This window comes from Dendropsophus ebraccatus, chromosome 7 (genome assembly GCF_027789765.1).
Source record: "Dendropsophus ebraccatus isolate aDenEbr1 chromosome 7, aDenEbr1.pat, whole genome shotgun sequence".
Lineage (NCBI taxonomy): Eukaryota > Metazoa > Chordata > Amphibia > Anura > Hylidae > Dendropsophus > Dendropsophus ebraccatus.
Window position 1 is genome coordinate 146,662,535 of NC_091460.1, and position 13,448 is coordinate 146,675,982.

Here is a 13,448-nt window from a genome sequence, read left to right on the forward strand (position 1 = left end):
CCTGAAACAACATGTGGTATGCTTTATGAGTGAGGGCAGCACATAACATGGTGGCTCAGTGCACTGGGGTCCTAGATTCAAGTCATCAAGGGCAACATCTGCAAAGAGTTTGTATGTTCTCTCCGTGTTAGGTGGGTTTCCTCAGAGTACTCCGGTTACCTCCCACTCCCAAAAACATACAGATGGGAAATTATTATTAGATAGGTGCATTATTCTTATTAGTGTGTGCAGCTCCATACTGGACACTTTATTTGGCTTATTGCTGTTTGACATTTACCTCTTAGAGTCACCAGGGCAGTCCCCAGAAGCTTATCCCCACCCCACCTGCCAATATAGATTTCCCCATGTTTGGCCAGCAGGGCAGGACAGAGAGAAGCTGCTGTGAACCCCCCCCCCCCCCCTCCTCCAATGACTCGTGATGCAACTTACAGAATCCCTTCAAGGACATAACCAAATAGAATTTTTGCATTGTCATTTTTTTCCTTCTTGTCTAATGAGAAAATATTCACAAGTAGCAAACACCAGTTATCCTTATTTCTAGCTTAGTGCTAAATTTTAGCATATAACAAAGGGGCGGCCCTCACCCAAGTCAACAATCACATACTTTATTCCTGGAGGGTCTGGCAGCGCCCTCACCACAGCTACACTTTATTAAGACGTAGAATGACATGCTTTAGGGTCACCTGTAGACTGTGTAGATAACGGTAGTGTCACCCACCTAATCTGAGACACTGACGCAAGACTCCCCCAGATGACATGTTCTTTTCAGCCTCGATGTCCGTAAAGCTCAAAGAACTTGCAAAAATGAGAACATCCACCAGGCTGATCGCCCTCTGCAAGAAGGTTACAGACGCCTCTATCGACAGTCCTTGAGTTGGTTCAATATTTTCAAGCTCGTGCTGAAATAGAATGTATTCCACACAATGTATATGGATGAGAGTTTAGATGAAGGGGATCAGTTCCCATCAAAACAGAAAATCATTTATACAAGTTGTGCAGATAAAAGATAAGCAGAGCTTTCCATACTGTCCCCGCCCATACTGACCCCCGCTGGGGGGGGGGGGGGGGGTCAGTGGTTACCAGCGGGACAGCAGATGTAGGAATGTGGCCTAAACAATGGGTGGGAGGTCAACGTTACAGACACCCTTTGCAGCAGCTTTCTGCCCTGGTTAAAAGATGGATTCAATCTCAGAAATCACAATCATGAGCACCATACAACTTAAAGGGGTACTCCACTCAGACATAACTTCTGATATGTTGCTGCCCATGGTGAGACTAACAATTCCTTCCATACTTGTTTTTATCTATTCAGTCTCCTTCCCCCAGTTATCAGCTGCTGCTTTCTGCTTAAGACACAAAAATCTGTGTGTGAGCTTTTCTCTTTGTCTCATCTCCACCCTTCTCCCTTATAAGATGGTTGATGTAAACAAGACCCTGGCCGGCTGTTTCTGCAGCTTTGTAGCTTCTTTGTAATTGTAGTTGCTAGTAAACTGACTGTGATTAATCCTCCCAGCATTACAAAGAAGTTTCAAAGTTGTAGATACAGCCAGTCAGAGACTTGTTTACATCAGCCGCCTCAGAAGGGAGGGGGGAAAGGGAAGGAGACAGAGAGAAAAGCTCACAACCAGATTTTTGTGTCTTCAGCAGAAAGCAGCAGCTGAGAACTGGGGGAAGGAGACTAAATAGATAATTATGGAACGAATTGTTAGTCTCACCATGGGCAGCAACAACTCAAAAGTTATGCCTGAGTGGAATACCCCTTTAATCCACTTATTACTCTACTATATGAACTATAATCCCCAAACACATAGAGGCAACACTTTCAGATAACATTAGAAATCTATGTTAAAAATCCTGAGAATATATGTAATATAAAGTCACATTCCTCTATTACAAGACAGGGGCAGCTTCCACTGCTTGACTGTTTATTTACTAAATTACGTATACGGTGGATCCTTACCGTGGCAGACGTCGCTGCAGAAAGTAATGGTAAGATACCACCACAAGCCATTATCATGTTGTCCGTGATCTGAGAGATGAGGTGGATGGTGTTGTGCACAAATATGACGTTGTCGCTGCTGTTTACAAAATCCATTATAGTCTTTGTAGAATGACTGTAAAAAAAAATAATAATAATAATAAAATAAAAAAATAAAAAAATAAAATAAAAAAGGACAATAAAGTAAAAACAAACACCACAACTTCTGAGATGGGTGGGAAGAAGTGCTCAGCCATTATCATGAAACAGATGGTTAGTGGCCTTAGCACCCAGACGCCCTTGAATAAAAGCTTCGGAGAGGTCTCTATCACGTGTCAAAGTTTTTTTTGTTTTTTTTTTTACAGTAACCAAACATCCAGCATCCTGACAAATATCCCTGATTATGATAGCGCAGTAATACAGCGGGGAGCACTAACCTGCGCCACATCTGGATGTCAGTTTCAATAGAAAACAGGAGGTCTGTGAGAAGCCGCTGATGCATCATTGACCACTTAAACTCAGGAATACGGAACATGGTGGATCTGGAGTCTCTTCTTGGCCCGTCTGATGGGGCTCCTCGTTCTCCCTCATGTGTGTCCGTCAGCTTTACAGGCTGCTCAATGCAAACAGCAATAAAAGAAACGTGATAGGGAAGCGAGAAGGTTTCTAACTAGTCAAACTGCTTTATAAACCAGCTCATAAAGATGGGCTCAGTGTGTGTGTGTATATATGTATGTGTATGCATGCGTGTATGAATGTGTGTGTGTGTGTATGAATGTGTGTGTGTGTGTGTATGAATGTGTGTGTGTGTGTGTATGAATGTGTGTGTGTGTGTGTGTGTATGAATGTGTGTGTGTGTGTGTATGAATGTGTGTGTGTGTATGAATGTGTGTGTGTGTATGAATGTGTGTGTGTGTGTGTGTGTGTGTGTATGAATGTGTGTGTGTATGAATGTATGTATGAATGTGTGTGTGTATGAATGAATGAATGTGTGTGTATGAATGTATGTATGAATGTGTGTGTGTATGAATGAATGAATGTGTGTGTGTTTGTGTATGTGTGTATATATATATATATATATATATATATATATATATATATATATATATATATATATATATATATATATATATATATATATTATCCATCTGTCCTTTAAAGGGTACCCATCATTTAAAACAGACTTTTGACATATTATATCAACATACCAAAAATTAAGTGAGCACAACAGCACCTTTTGGAGATACTCCGAATAAGGCTGCCAATTTGGACGCTGGATGTGCGCAGGTAGACCCACAATTCTTAGAGTGGGCACTATAGGCTACTGAAGATACGGAATCCCACAGCATCCACAGATAGTAGCAAGTGTTTTTATTCACACATCAGGGTACAGGAGAGAGTTGCGATGTTTCGACCTACTGGTCTTTATCAAGATAAATGTGGCAACTCTCTCCTGTACCCTGTGAATAAACACACTTGCTACTACCTTCAGGTAATCGTTGTACCTGGTAATTGCTGTACTATAACCTCCATAGGGATCCATTATAAATCTGTTGACTACTACTTTAAAGTTAGACGGAGAGGAAGAGGCAGAGCGTGTGCTGCTCAGTACATTTGCCCCTTCATTCTAATGATTGGCGGGGGTCTTAGCACCCGGACCCCGACCCATACAAACCTCTCATATATCACTATGACATGTCAGAAGTTTGTTTAAATGATAGGTGCCCTTAATAAACACGGCTGTACCTGAAGACTACATGTATCTAGAATACTTCCATTTATAAGCAAGGATAATTTAGACAATATAGAATGGCAGCCAGTGGAAATGTTACTTGTAGCAGAATACAGACGTTGTGTACAACAGCCTGTATTCTGAAAATGGAGAGCAGAGGAGTAAGCCATCATGGTGAGGAAACCACAGGTGATCCACAGACTACAGGCTCTACTGTTGCAGTATTAGGCTATGTTCACACTACGTAAAACTACGGCCGTAGTTCTCGCCGCAGAACTACGGCCGTAGTTTTGCGGGGTGGAACATAGCCTTATTTTCAATGGGATCCCTGCCGGAGCGTACACACATCGTATACGCTCCGGCCGAGATCCCATGCGGCACCAGAAAAAAAACGGACATGTCAGTGAATTCCGGCCGCAGAAAGACCTGTCAGTTCACACAGTGAAGCAAGCGGCTCCGGCCGCTTGCTTCACTGTGGGCTATGGAAAGCTCTGATGCGGGCGCATCAGAGCTCTGCGTCCGGACAGTTCATCCGGCCAGTACTTCAGTACCGGCCGCGATGATCCAGGCACAGACCGGTCGTTCCGTGACCCGGCCAGTCTGTTACGTATGTTACGTAGTGTGAACATAGCCTTAAGAACATAATTCTTTACAGATTAGGAGCAATTGTACCTAAGAAACAAGCTTACATAGCCTTAAATAGAATATATCACTAATATGTTTTTTTTTTTTTTTACTGATTAGATCCAGATACTGGAATATGTTGTCGTTTTTTTTATATCTATTTTTATAGTATTTTTATTAATTTCATGTTAAGTACATTATTATGAGGGCTGTCATCTTGTCTGAGCTGTTTTTATTAGCATTTAGTCACATGCTTTACTGTAAGCCTCATGGACATAGACTCAATGAACATTTTCAGACCTTAGTCTTTGTGTTAGACTTCCCTCTGAGCATGCTCAGTAAATTGTGCGATGTGTACTAAAGGCCATTCACAAAGAGGTGAAAGCAGAACTGCTACTGTGAGGTTTGCAGTAAAGATTATCACTAAACGCTGTTAAAAATTTCAGGCCCCCATAATAATGTAGAAAAAATGAAATTACAGAAAGAAATTAGAAACTAATTAGAGGGAAAAAAAACTTTTAGCATCTGGCTCTAGTAAGTATAAAAAATTTAATAATTTCAGGATTATTTTATAATACAGATAAAAAAAACAAACAGCAGCAAAAAGTCTTAGGGTACAAACCCACTTGACGTATTTGCTGCGTGAATCAGTCTTAAAAATAAGCAGGCAAAACGCAGGTTGGCTTTATACGATTGTTCTGCATTAAAATACGCAATTGCGTATTTTTGAAGCGTGAAGCTACATGCGTTTTTTGCACAGGTTGTTAACAACTGAAGCTTTGCTAACAACAAGCTTCACGCTTCAAAAATACGCAATTGCGTATTTTAATGCAGAACAATCGTATAAAGCCAACCTGCGTTTTGCCTGCTTATTTTTAAGACTGATTCACGCAGCAAATACGTCAAGTGGGTTTGTACCCTTAAAAAGTATATCTACCATAAAGCCATTTTCTGATGCCACCTCCCTTGTACTATACCTCAGTAACAGGTCTCGGGGACGGGTCTGGTTGACCACTTGTGCTGGCCTTCAGTTCCAAGTTTTCAGTATCGGACGCGATACTTGACACATCAAGCTTCGCAATTTTCCTTTCTATATGCTGCACATCTGAAGGGCTCCCGTTGGGTTCTCCTGCGCCATTTGTATTACTCAGACCCGTAGGAGCCACATCTTGTGCCACATTCTGTGAAGCAGCTCCCTCGATCTCTACAGGGCTGGACGACGCTGCTGCCTGGTCTGTGACGCCTGCATCCTCCGGGACACCTGCTGGGCTCTTAGGACGATCAGATGTGGCCCCTTCCACCTCTGTACCCTCCGCTGGGGTGGCATCTTCTTTACTTTTACATCCGGTCTGCTGTTCTTCTGGAACTTCCATTTTTTCATCATCGTTGGAAATACTTGTCTGACCTGCGACATCCTGCCCAGCATCTGCAGTAACATCCCCATTTGGTTCCTTTTCCACCAGGTCTTGGCTCTCTGCTCTGCTTGGTGACTCCCCACTCCCCATAGCCTCCACATCCTGACTCTCATGACCACCAGCACCTGGCACAGAGGTAGCCTCCACATCCTGACTCTCATGACCACCAGCACCTGGCACAGGGGTAGCCTCCACATCCTGACTCTCATGACCACCAGCACCTAGCCCAGGGGTAGCCTCCACATCCTGACTCTCATGACCACCAGCACCTGGCACAGGGGTAGCCTCCACATCCTGACTCTCATGACCACCAGCACCTGGCACAGGGGTAGCCTCCACATCCTGACTCTCATGACCACCAGCACCTGGCACAGGGGTAGCCTCCACATCCTGACTCTCATGACCACCAGCACCTAGCCCAGGGGTAGCCTCCACATCCTGACTCTCATGACCACCAGCACCTAGCCCAGGGGTAGCCTCCACATCCCGACTCTCATTGAAGATGCTGGTTATGGGCTCTGGGCCTGGAGATTCCTCAGCATCATTCTGGTGATTTTCTGCTGCATCAACCTGAACCTCATTTTTGCCTTCAGAAATCTCATCACTGATCGTTGTTTCAGATTTCTTCTTCTCCCGGTCGTCTTCATTGGGAGAATGACCCTCCTTACTACCTTCTTCCTCTTGCACAGTCCTTTCATGCTCTGTATTTTCCTTATGATTTAATGCAATTTCAGTCAGTTCTAGAGCTGGTGTTTGAGGCGTTTCTTCTAGCTGCCTGCTGTACCCTGAGACAGTCCTTATAGGACTTGATGGTCCAGGTCCTATTTCTCCACCTACGTGGTCCTCGTAGTCCCTGAAGGCTTGAGCCATGCTTTCTTTGTGCATTTCATACGTGACCTAAAAAAAAGTTGACATCATTAGTTTCTATCATATTTACAATCACGTCCCTATATCTGCAGGACTTTACTTGGGGACAAAAATATAGAATTTAAAAATTGAGGTTTTTGCAGCCCAATCTGCAGAGAATGTCCTCGGCCCCATTCCCACATTTTAATAAAGTATAACACTGCTTACTACATACGGAATAAACTAATATAACAGAAACTGCTCTGAGGATGAAGGTAAGAGATAAACTTTCCTCCTCACTGGCCCATGCGCTATAGGGAGTTGTTTAGCAGGTTAGATACTTCTTTTAAAGGAGTTATCCAGCGGGGGATTTCTTTGAAATCAACTGGTTTCAGAAAGTTATATAGATTTGTAATTTACTTCTCTTTAACAATCTCCAATGTTCCAGGACTTACCAGCTGCTATATGTCCTGCAGGAAGTGGTGTATTCTCTCCAGTCTGTGCATACAGCAGCACAGGTCATAAGTAGTATAATCAGGGGGTGGGTGCCTGTCCCACCAAACCTGGCCCAAGGCTGGCAAAAAAGTCCAAAAAATGAAGAGAAGATAGCACTTCCAAAGCAAATGGGTGGTTAAATATCACACCAGTGCGCGACGTTTCGGCATATGTCAGCCTTTTTCAAGCAGTGAAAAAGGCTTTTCTGGACCTGCTGCCACCTCTGTTCATGTCAGGAACTGTCCAGAGCAGCAGCAAATCCCCATAGAAAACCTCTCCTGCTCTGGACAGTTCCTGACATGGACATAGGTGGCAGCAGAGAACACTGTCAGACTGGAGACGATATACCACTTTCTGCAGGACATACAGCAGCTGATAAGTACTGGAAGACTGGAGATTTTTATAAAGAAGTAATATACAAATCTATATAAACTTTCTGAAACCAGTTGACTTAAAAGAAAAAGATTTTCCCCTTTAACAAATTTGCATCAAGTACAACCCCTTTAACAATTAGGTGTGTTTGATTTATGGGCAGTAGCAATAGAAACTTCTATGCATCTTAAAGCTATGTTCACACTACGAAAGTACTGCAGTAATCACAGCAGTTGTTGATTTGAAACAACGGCCGTGATAACTACGATACTTACGTAGTGCTATACCTAGTGCAGTGAATCCCGGCTGTAGAGTACACATATAGTATAAACTCCATCCGGGATCCCTACCGGCACCGCAATTCAAAGAATAGCAGCCGCAGAAAACCTGTCAGTGCAAACAATAAAGCATGTGGCTCCGGCCCCATGCTTTGTGTGCAGTGGGGAATTGGGATGTGGGCGCACTGGGATGCGCCCGCATCTGAATTCAGCGGCAGTGAAGATCTTCTCTGACACCAGCTGCATCCGTAACCAGGCCAGGTCACAGAACAGCCGTCGTTTCACGCCATGTGAACATGGCCTAAAGGGCCCGGAGTTCCTCAAGTTTTGGTCTATAATAGATCCTGCAGAGACTCCCTCAGAATACACGGACGTGTCCTCCCGGTTCTGCAGAGTTGCCTTGTTTTTCAGCATTAGTAAGCGGCCAGTCAGTCTCCAGGCCAGTCGATGGAATGGTTGTTATTCTTCTAGAAGCATATGTAATGGAAAAGCTGATAGTGGACAATTAATTACGAGATTTTGTTCTAAATTAGCCGGCTAAAAGACTGGCCATTAATCTTCACCGTGATTGGAAAGTTAATCTATAAATGGACATGGCCTGAAAATAAATAGTCAGGGCTACCAACGTCCCTTCCTCTAGATGACCTTAAACAGCTGATAAACCAGGGGGAAAACTACACACCAAGCCTTACAGAAATGGCAGGAAATAGGAGAGATACAAAAAAAATAAAAATAAAATCATCTTGTATTTGTTTCAGGCTATGTTCACACAGTATTTTTATTGACAGTAACGGCCATTGTTTTCAATTAAAGCAATGGTCGTTCTTTTCATAAAAAATTTGCTGCGTTTAAGTCAATGCAAAGAACGTCCGTTGTTCACACAATGTAATGAACAACGGCCATCGCTTGGTACGGCCGTAGAAATAATTGACGTAAATTCATTTCTGGCTATTATGCATTGAAATCAATAAAATTTTCAGTGTAACAACGGCCTAAATATACGTACATTTTGTGAACATAGCCTTAACCTGTAGAATGCTCCTTTAAAAACATCTTGAGTATCATCCAAGCAGAGCAGCTTTTCAGAAGATACACCATGTAATGCATTATGATCCTGGAATGTTCCTGTTTGTTATCGCTTGTATAGAGCACTGGAATTGAGGGTGCTTATTTTTTTTATTATTATTATTTTTATTATTATTATTATTACTATTATTATTAACAATAACAATAATAATAACAATAATAATAATAATCCAACATATAGGTGTGGTTCCCCTTTATATGGCAGATTGCTGAATACACTGTTACTATCTGTGATTTTGGGTACAAATATAATTATAAGTGATTGATCAATAAGAGGTGGGTGGTGGGACCCCTGCACTAGGTCCGGAGTTTAGGTGAATATTTGTATTGTGGTATTTTTTATACTGTACTTTTTTAATGAACATAAGTAAAGGCCCTATTCCACCAACAGATCTGACGACAGATTATCTGCCAAAGATTTGAAGCCAAACCCAGGAACAGACTATAATCAGAGAACAGGTCATAAAGGAAAGACTGGATTTCTCCTCTTTTCAAATCCACTCCTGGGTTTGGCTTCAAATCTTTGGCAGATAATCTGTCGTCAGATCTGTTGGTGGAATAGGGCCTGGGCTTTAGATTGTTGGTACCCCTCTGTGATAGCTATTTTGCACATGTAGACGTATCGGAGCCTGTCTCTGTGCTCATCCAGACTGATCCAGCTCTGTGACTTTTTGAGATTTCACAATCTCATTGACTTGCTGGGACTGTAATCTGGTGTGGATTTGCAGAAAAAAAATTCCATGTGAAATATCCACTGCAAATCCTTCTAGTGTGCATTTACCCATCATGTTAGTCGATTTAATAGAAGACTTAGTCATAGGGAAAATAAAATAATAATAATAATAATAATAATAATAATAATAATAATAATAATAATAATAATAATAATAATAATAATAATAATAATAATAATAATAATACTTTCCTATTAGGCTTTCAGGTATTATAAACTGCTGCTGTGGCAGAATAATTATAGTTTAATAGCTCTGAGCGTATATAATATGACAACAGCATCAAGTGAAACCTTTGAGAGTGCCCCTTTTACCAGGACAATGCTGCCAAATCTCTTCATCTACATCTTAGGCCTCATTCACATGTCTCTGAAAAGTTGCCAACAATTGCACATCCGCGAATATGGACAAGTGTGAAAAATCGTTATATTGTTAGAATTTAAACGATAATCGTTCTGTGTAATTGCAGGCAATGATCGAAAAATCGTTTGTATGTCATTGATTTAGATCTGAACCTAAAATTATCGTTAATCATTCGCTGTAATTCCACATTCATTTGCTCAAGTTCCGCATTTGTTCACTAATGGTTCAGTGTAATTGCACATTGTCCATTGTTTTGCTGGGATCAGAAGGAATAAACGATCATAGTAACGAACGCAATAACGACTATCGTTCTGTGTTATAGTGAACGATTTTCAGGTTAAACAATCTCGTTTGCGATCGTTTATCGTTAGTCGTTAAAAACCACTCCGTGTAATAGGACCCTAAGGCTATCCAGATGTCCGTACTGACTGTTGTAGTGCGGACCACAACTGCAGCGCATTTCCCCATAAAAATCTATTAGAGCCTCCACGATCCGCAAACCGTCCACAAAAATTACTGATCACAGTACAACTAGTTTAAAACACTGTACGATTTCTGGTTATCAGCAAAAAAAAAAAACCATGGATGCCACGGACGTGCACTACGGAGGGTTTTACGCAGATTGCAGGTGCCAAAATGCGGACACAAATTTCAGTTAGCAAAAATATACTGAGGTGTGAATGAGGCAGAAAGACATGAGCAGATCGAGATGAATACAATGCAGCAAGAAAAGATTCCGGAGAATTTATTCAAATCCTTGCTGCTGCTGCTGTGCTTAGGAGTCCAGAGGGCGGTCCTACTCTCCTACATAGTGATTGAAGGTCTTCCTTGTAAGTGTGTGTCAGTCACTCCTAAGCCCAGAATGAGCAGAGACTTATATAAAGTTGTGGGGAAACAATTGATATTTGTTTTATCAGATCAGGTAGACAGGACTCCCCCATCACACAGGATCCCCCTTTAAAGCTCGTGTTTTACAAATAAATACCATTCAAATAAAGGCTAAAGTGCTGCTGTTTGAGTTTTTTTTTGTAGCTCTTTTGTTTTCTTATCAAAATTGTTTTCTATATAGAGAAAAACGTCGGTGTTCTTCCTACATCAATAATTAATTCATTTTATTGATGAGACTCCTCTATATTTCTGTCCAAACGAGTTAGAAATAAATAAAAAAAGTGTGCGCCCCCCCCCCCCCCATAATGTTTTTGAAATGAGCACTGACGAAATAAGGGTTTGCTGATTTGTCAGCTTCTTCTGATGCAGATGGAAATGAATGTTGACTAGAATTATCCTTCCCCGCTGATATCAACAACAAGGTCAAGAACTTGCAGATAGGAAAGACCCCCCCCCCCCCCCCTTTCAGGAGACACAATGTCAGACGGGTGAGCATGCCATTGTATACTGAGCGGATTATCTGGGGTCTCAGCTGCTGGCAATTCTCTCACTACTGCACCTCCCATGATATTTCTATAGATGCAGAGATGAGATTAATGCATGGAATAATGCCCTGTCCTGGGAAGAAGTAGAAACCTATCCGTGTCTATATAGAAGAAATCACTTTCGTTTCACTATATTAAATGCATAACTTCACTGCTACAATGACATACACCCTGGTGCCGGTATGGGAGACTTGCATGGTCCTGGTGCCGGTATGGGAGACTTGCATGGTCCTGGTGCCGGTATGGGAGACTTGCATGGTCCTGGTGCCGGTATGGGAGACTTGCATGGTCCTGGTGCCGGTATGGGAGACTTGCATGGTCCTGGTGCCGGTATGGGAGACTTGCATGGTCCTGGTGCCGGTATGGGAGACTTGCATGGTCCTGGTGCCGGTATGGGAGACTTGCATGGTCCTGGTGCCGGTATGGGAGACTTGCATGGTCCTGGTGCCGGTATGGGAGACTTGCATGGTCCTGGTGCCGGTATGGGAGACTTGCATGGTCCTGGTGCCGGTATGGGAGACTTGCATGGTCCTGGTGCCGGTATGGGAGACTTGCATGGTCAGACAAAGCCTTGGGTAAGGTCCTGGACTGGCTACAGCAGCACTTACCATCGGCTTTGCTGGAATGATTGTTGGATGCAACAGCTTAGGTGTATGGAGAATGTAATGTAAGGGAAAGAATCTCCAGGAAATTAAAGGAACTACAAAGGCTCCATCTCCTCCTTTATCTTTAGTTCCTTCAATATGAATAAATAAGTGATAAATAAGTAGGAAACAGAATAAGAATATTCTGTCGGAGGAGCTTTCCTGATAGGGATGGAAAGGTCTCTTGTGAGCGGACATGTTTTCACTCCGTTCCACAAGGGCATCGTGCAGGAGAGGGCTGGAAATAATTGAGCTAGTCAAAGCCTTGCAGATGCTGGGATAATGATAGCTCACTTAACTTCCCAACCTTCGGCCGTGGCTGGAACGGGCTCGGAGATTCTGGGGGCTGCCTCTAAACTCTTCCTGCATTCCACACATTATCGGCCTGAGTCGCCTAACTTGCTGCAGTCTGGGGACGTCAAACAAAAAGACTTCAATGATGCAGAGAAAAGTGAGAGAATCCATAGAGATGCAGCTATAAACAGGGAGGGGGCAGGAAAGCCTAAATCCTTCCACATTAAGGAGGGATTCTTTCTTCTCTCTACTCATCCATTCCCATCATGTTCGTTCTCTTTATTTCTATTATAGACTCCAGCGATTACCATAGATTTCATAAGGACACTGCTTGTTTATAAGCCTCGCCGGATCCTAGGCCCGAGTCACCAGCCTTGGCATTTAAATGTCAAAGGGCACATGTGTTAGAAACTTGCTAATCAAATCGGAACATGAAAACAAATAGTTTTCTATTGAGCATTTAGATTAACATTTACCCAGAAAATCTAAGCAAGCGTTGTTACCTTCAGAGGACGTGTTATACTAATAATAACATGAAAACGTATTAATATATCAAGGATTAAAATTGCTGAAAAAACACAAAGACGTTAAAATAAAATACTGGCAAATGTGTGTGTATATCTACAGCCTAAGATTAGGAAGGAAGCGTAACTAATATAGTATATTAAAGAGAGACTAATAAATAGGAAAAAACACGAGAAATTGGGAGCAGCAATAACGCTGGTGCTGCGGCTGCCGGTAATGTGCAGCTGCGGGAGGAGAGGGCTACAGTGACAAACAGCTACCCTGCTACAAAGGTGGCAGCAAATCTATCAAACCGGACAATAAAATTGCAATTGAGTTTCTTTGGCTTTTTATAGCAGACGGACGCATTGTGATATGTAGCCCTGCAACGCTCTTCCAATTTTGGAACATTTGTTCTTTTATCGAGGAAAGGTGTTTGCAGTAGTTACCCGAGGGCCGGGCGGGTTTTGCCGAATTAAATGGAGCTAATTGTAGAGGCTGCCGTGCTGATAATGAGCCCTGTACGGCTAAACGGAGACTGCGCTTACAGAGTTAAAAGATTCCGTGATGTAGCTATAAGTATATATTACACTTTACAAAAACCTAAAAAAAAAATTCTTAACAATGTGAAAAAATATGAAACCCCCACTAAA

At 42.3% G+C, this 13,448-nt stretch overlaps 1 protein-coding gene across 2 annotated transcripts in view; it reads right to left on the reverse strand.

Moving 5' to 3' along the window:
* Positions 1-13,448, reverse strand: part of LRBA (LPS responsive beige-like anchor protein) — a 384,885-nt gene that overhangs the window by 312,142 nt on the left and 59,295 nt on the right. For both annotated transcript variants that reach the window (XM_069978673.1, XM_069978674.1), the window contains exons 22-25: positions 5,312-6,646; positions 2,416-2,591; positions 1,961-2,114; positions 719-899 (exon numbers count right to left, since the gene is read on the reverse strand). In XM_069978673.1, the coding sequence (XP_069834774.1) occupies positions 719-899; positions 1,961-2,114; positions 2,416-2,591; positions 5,312-6,646 (1,846 nt within the window). The remainder of the gene's footprint in view (positions 1-718; positions 900-1,960; positions 2,115-2,415; positions 2,592-5,311; positions 6,647-13,448) is intronic.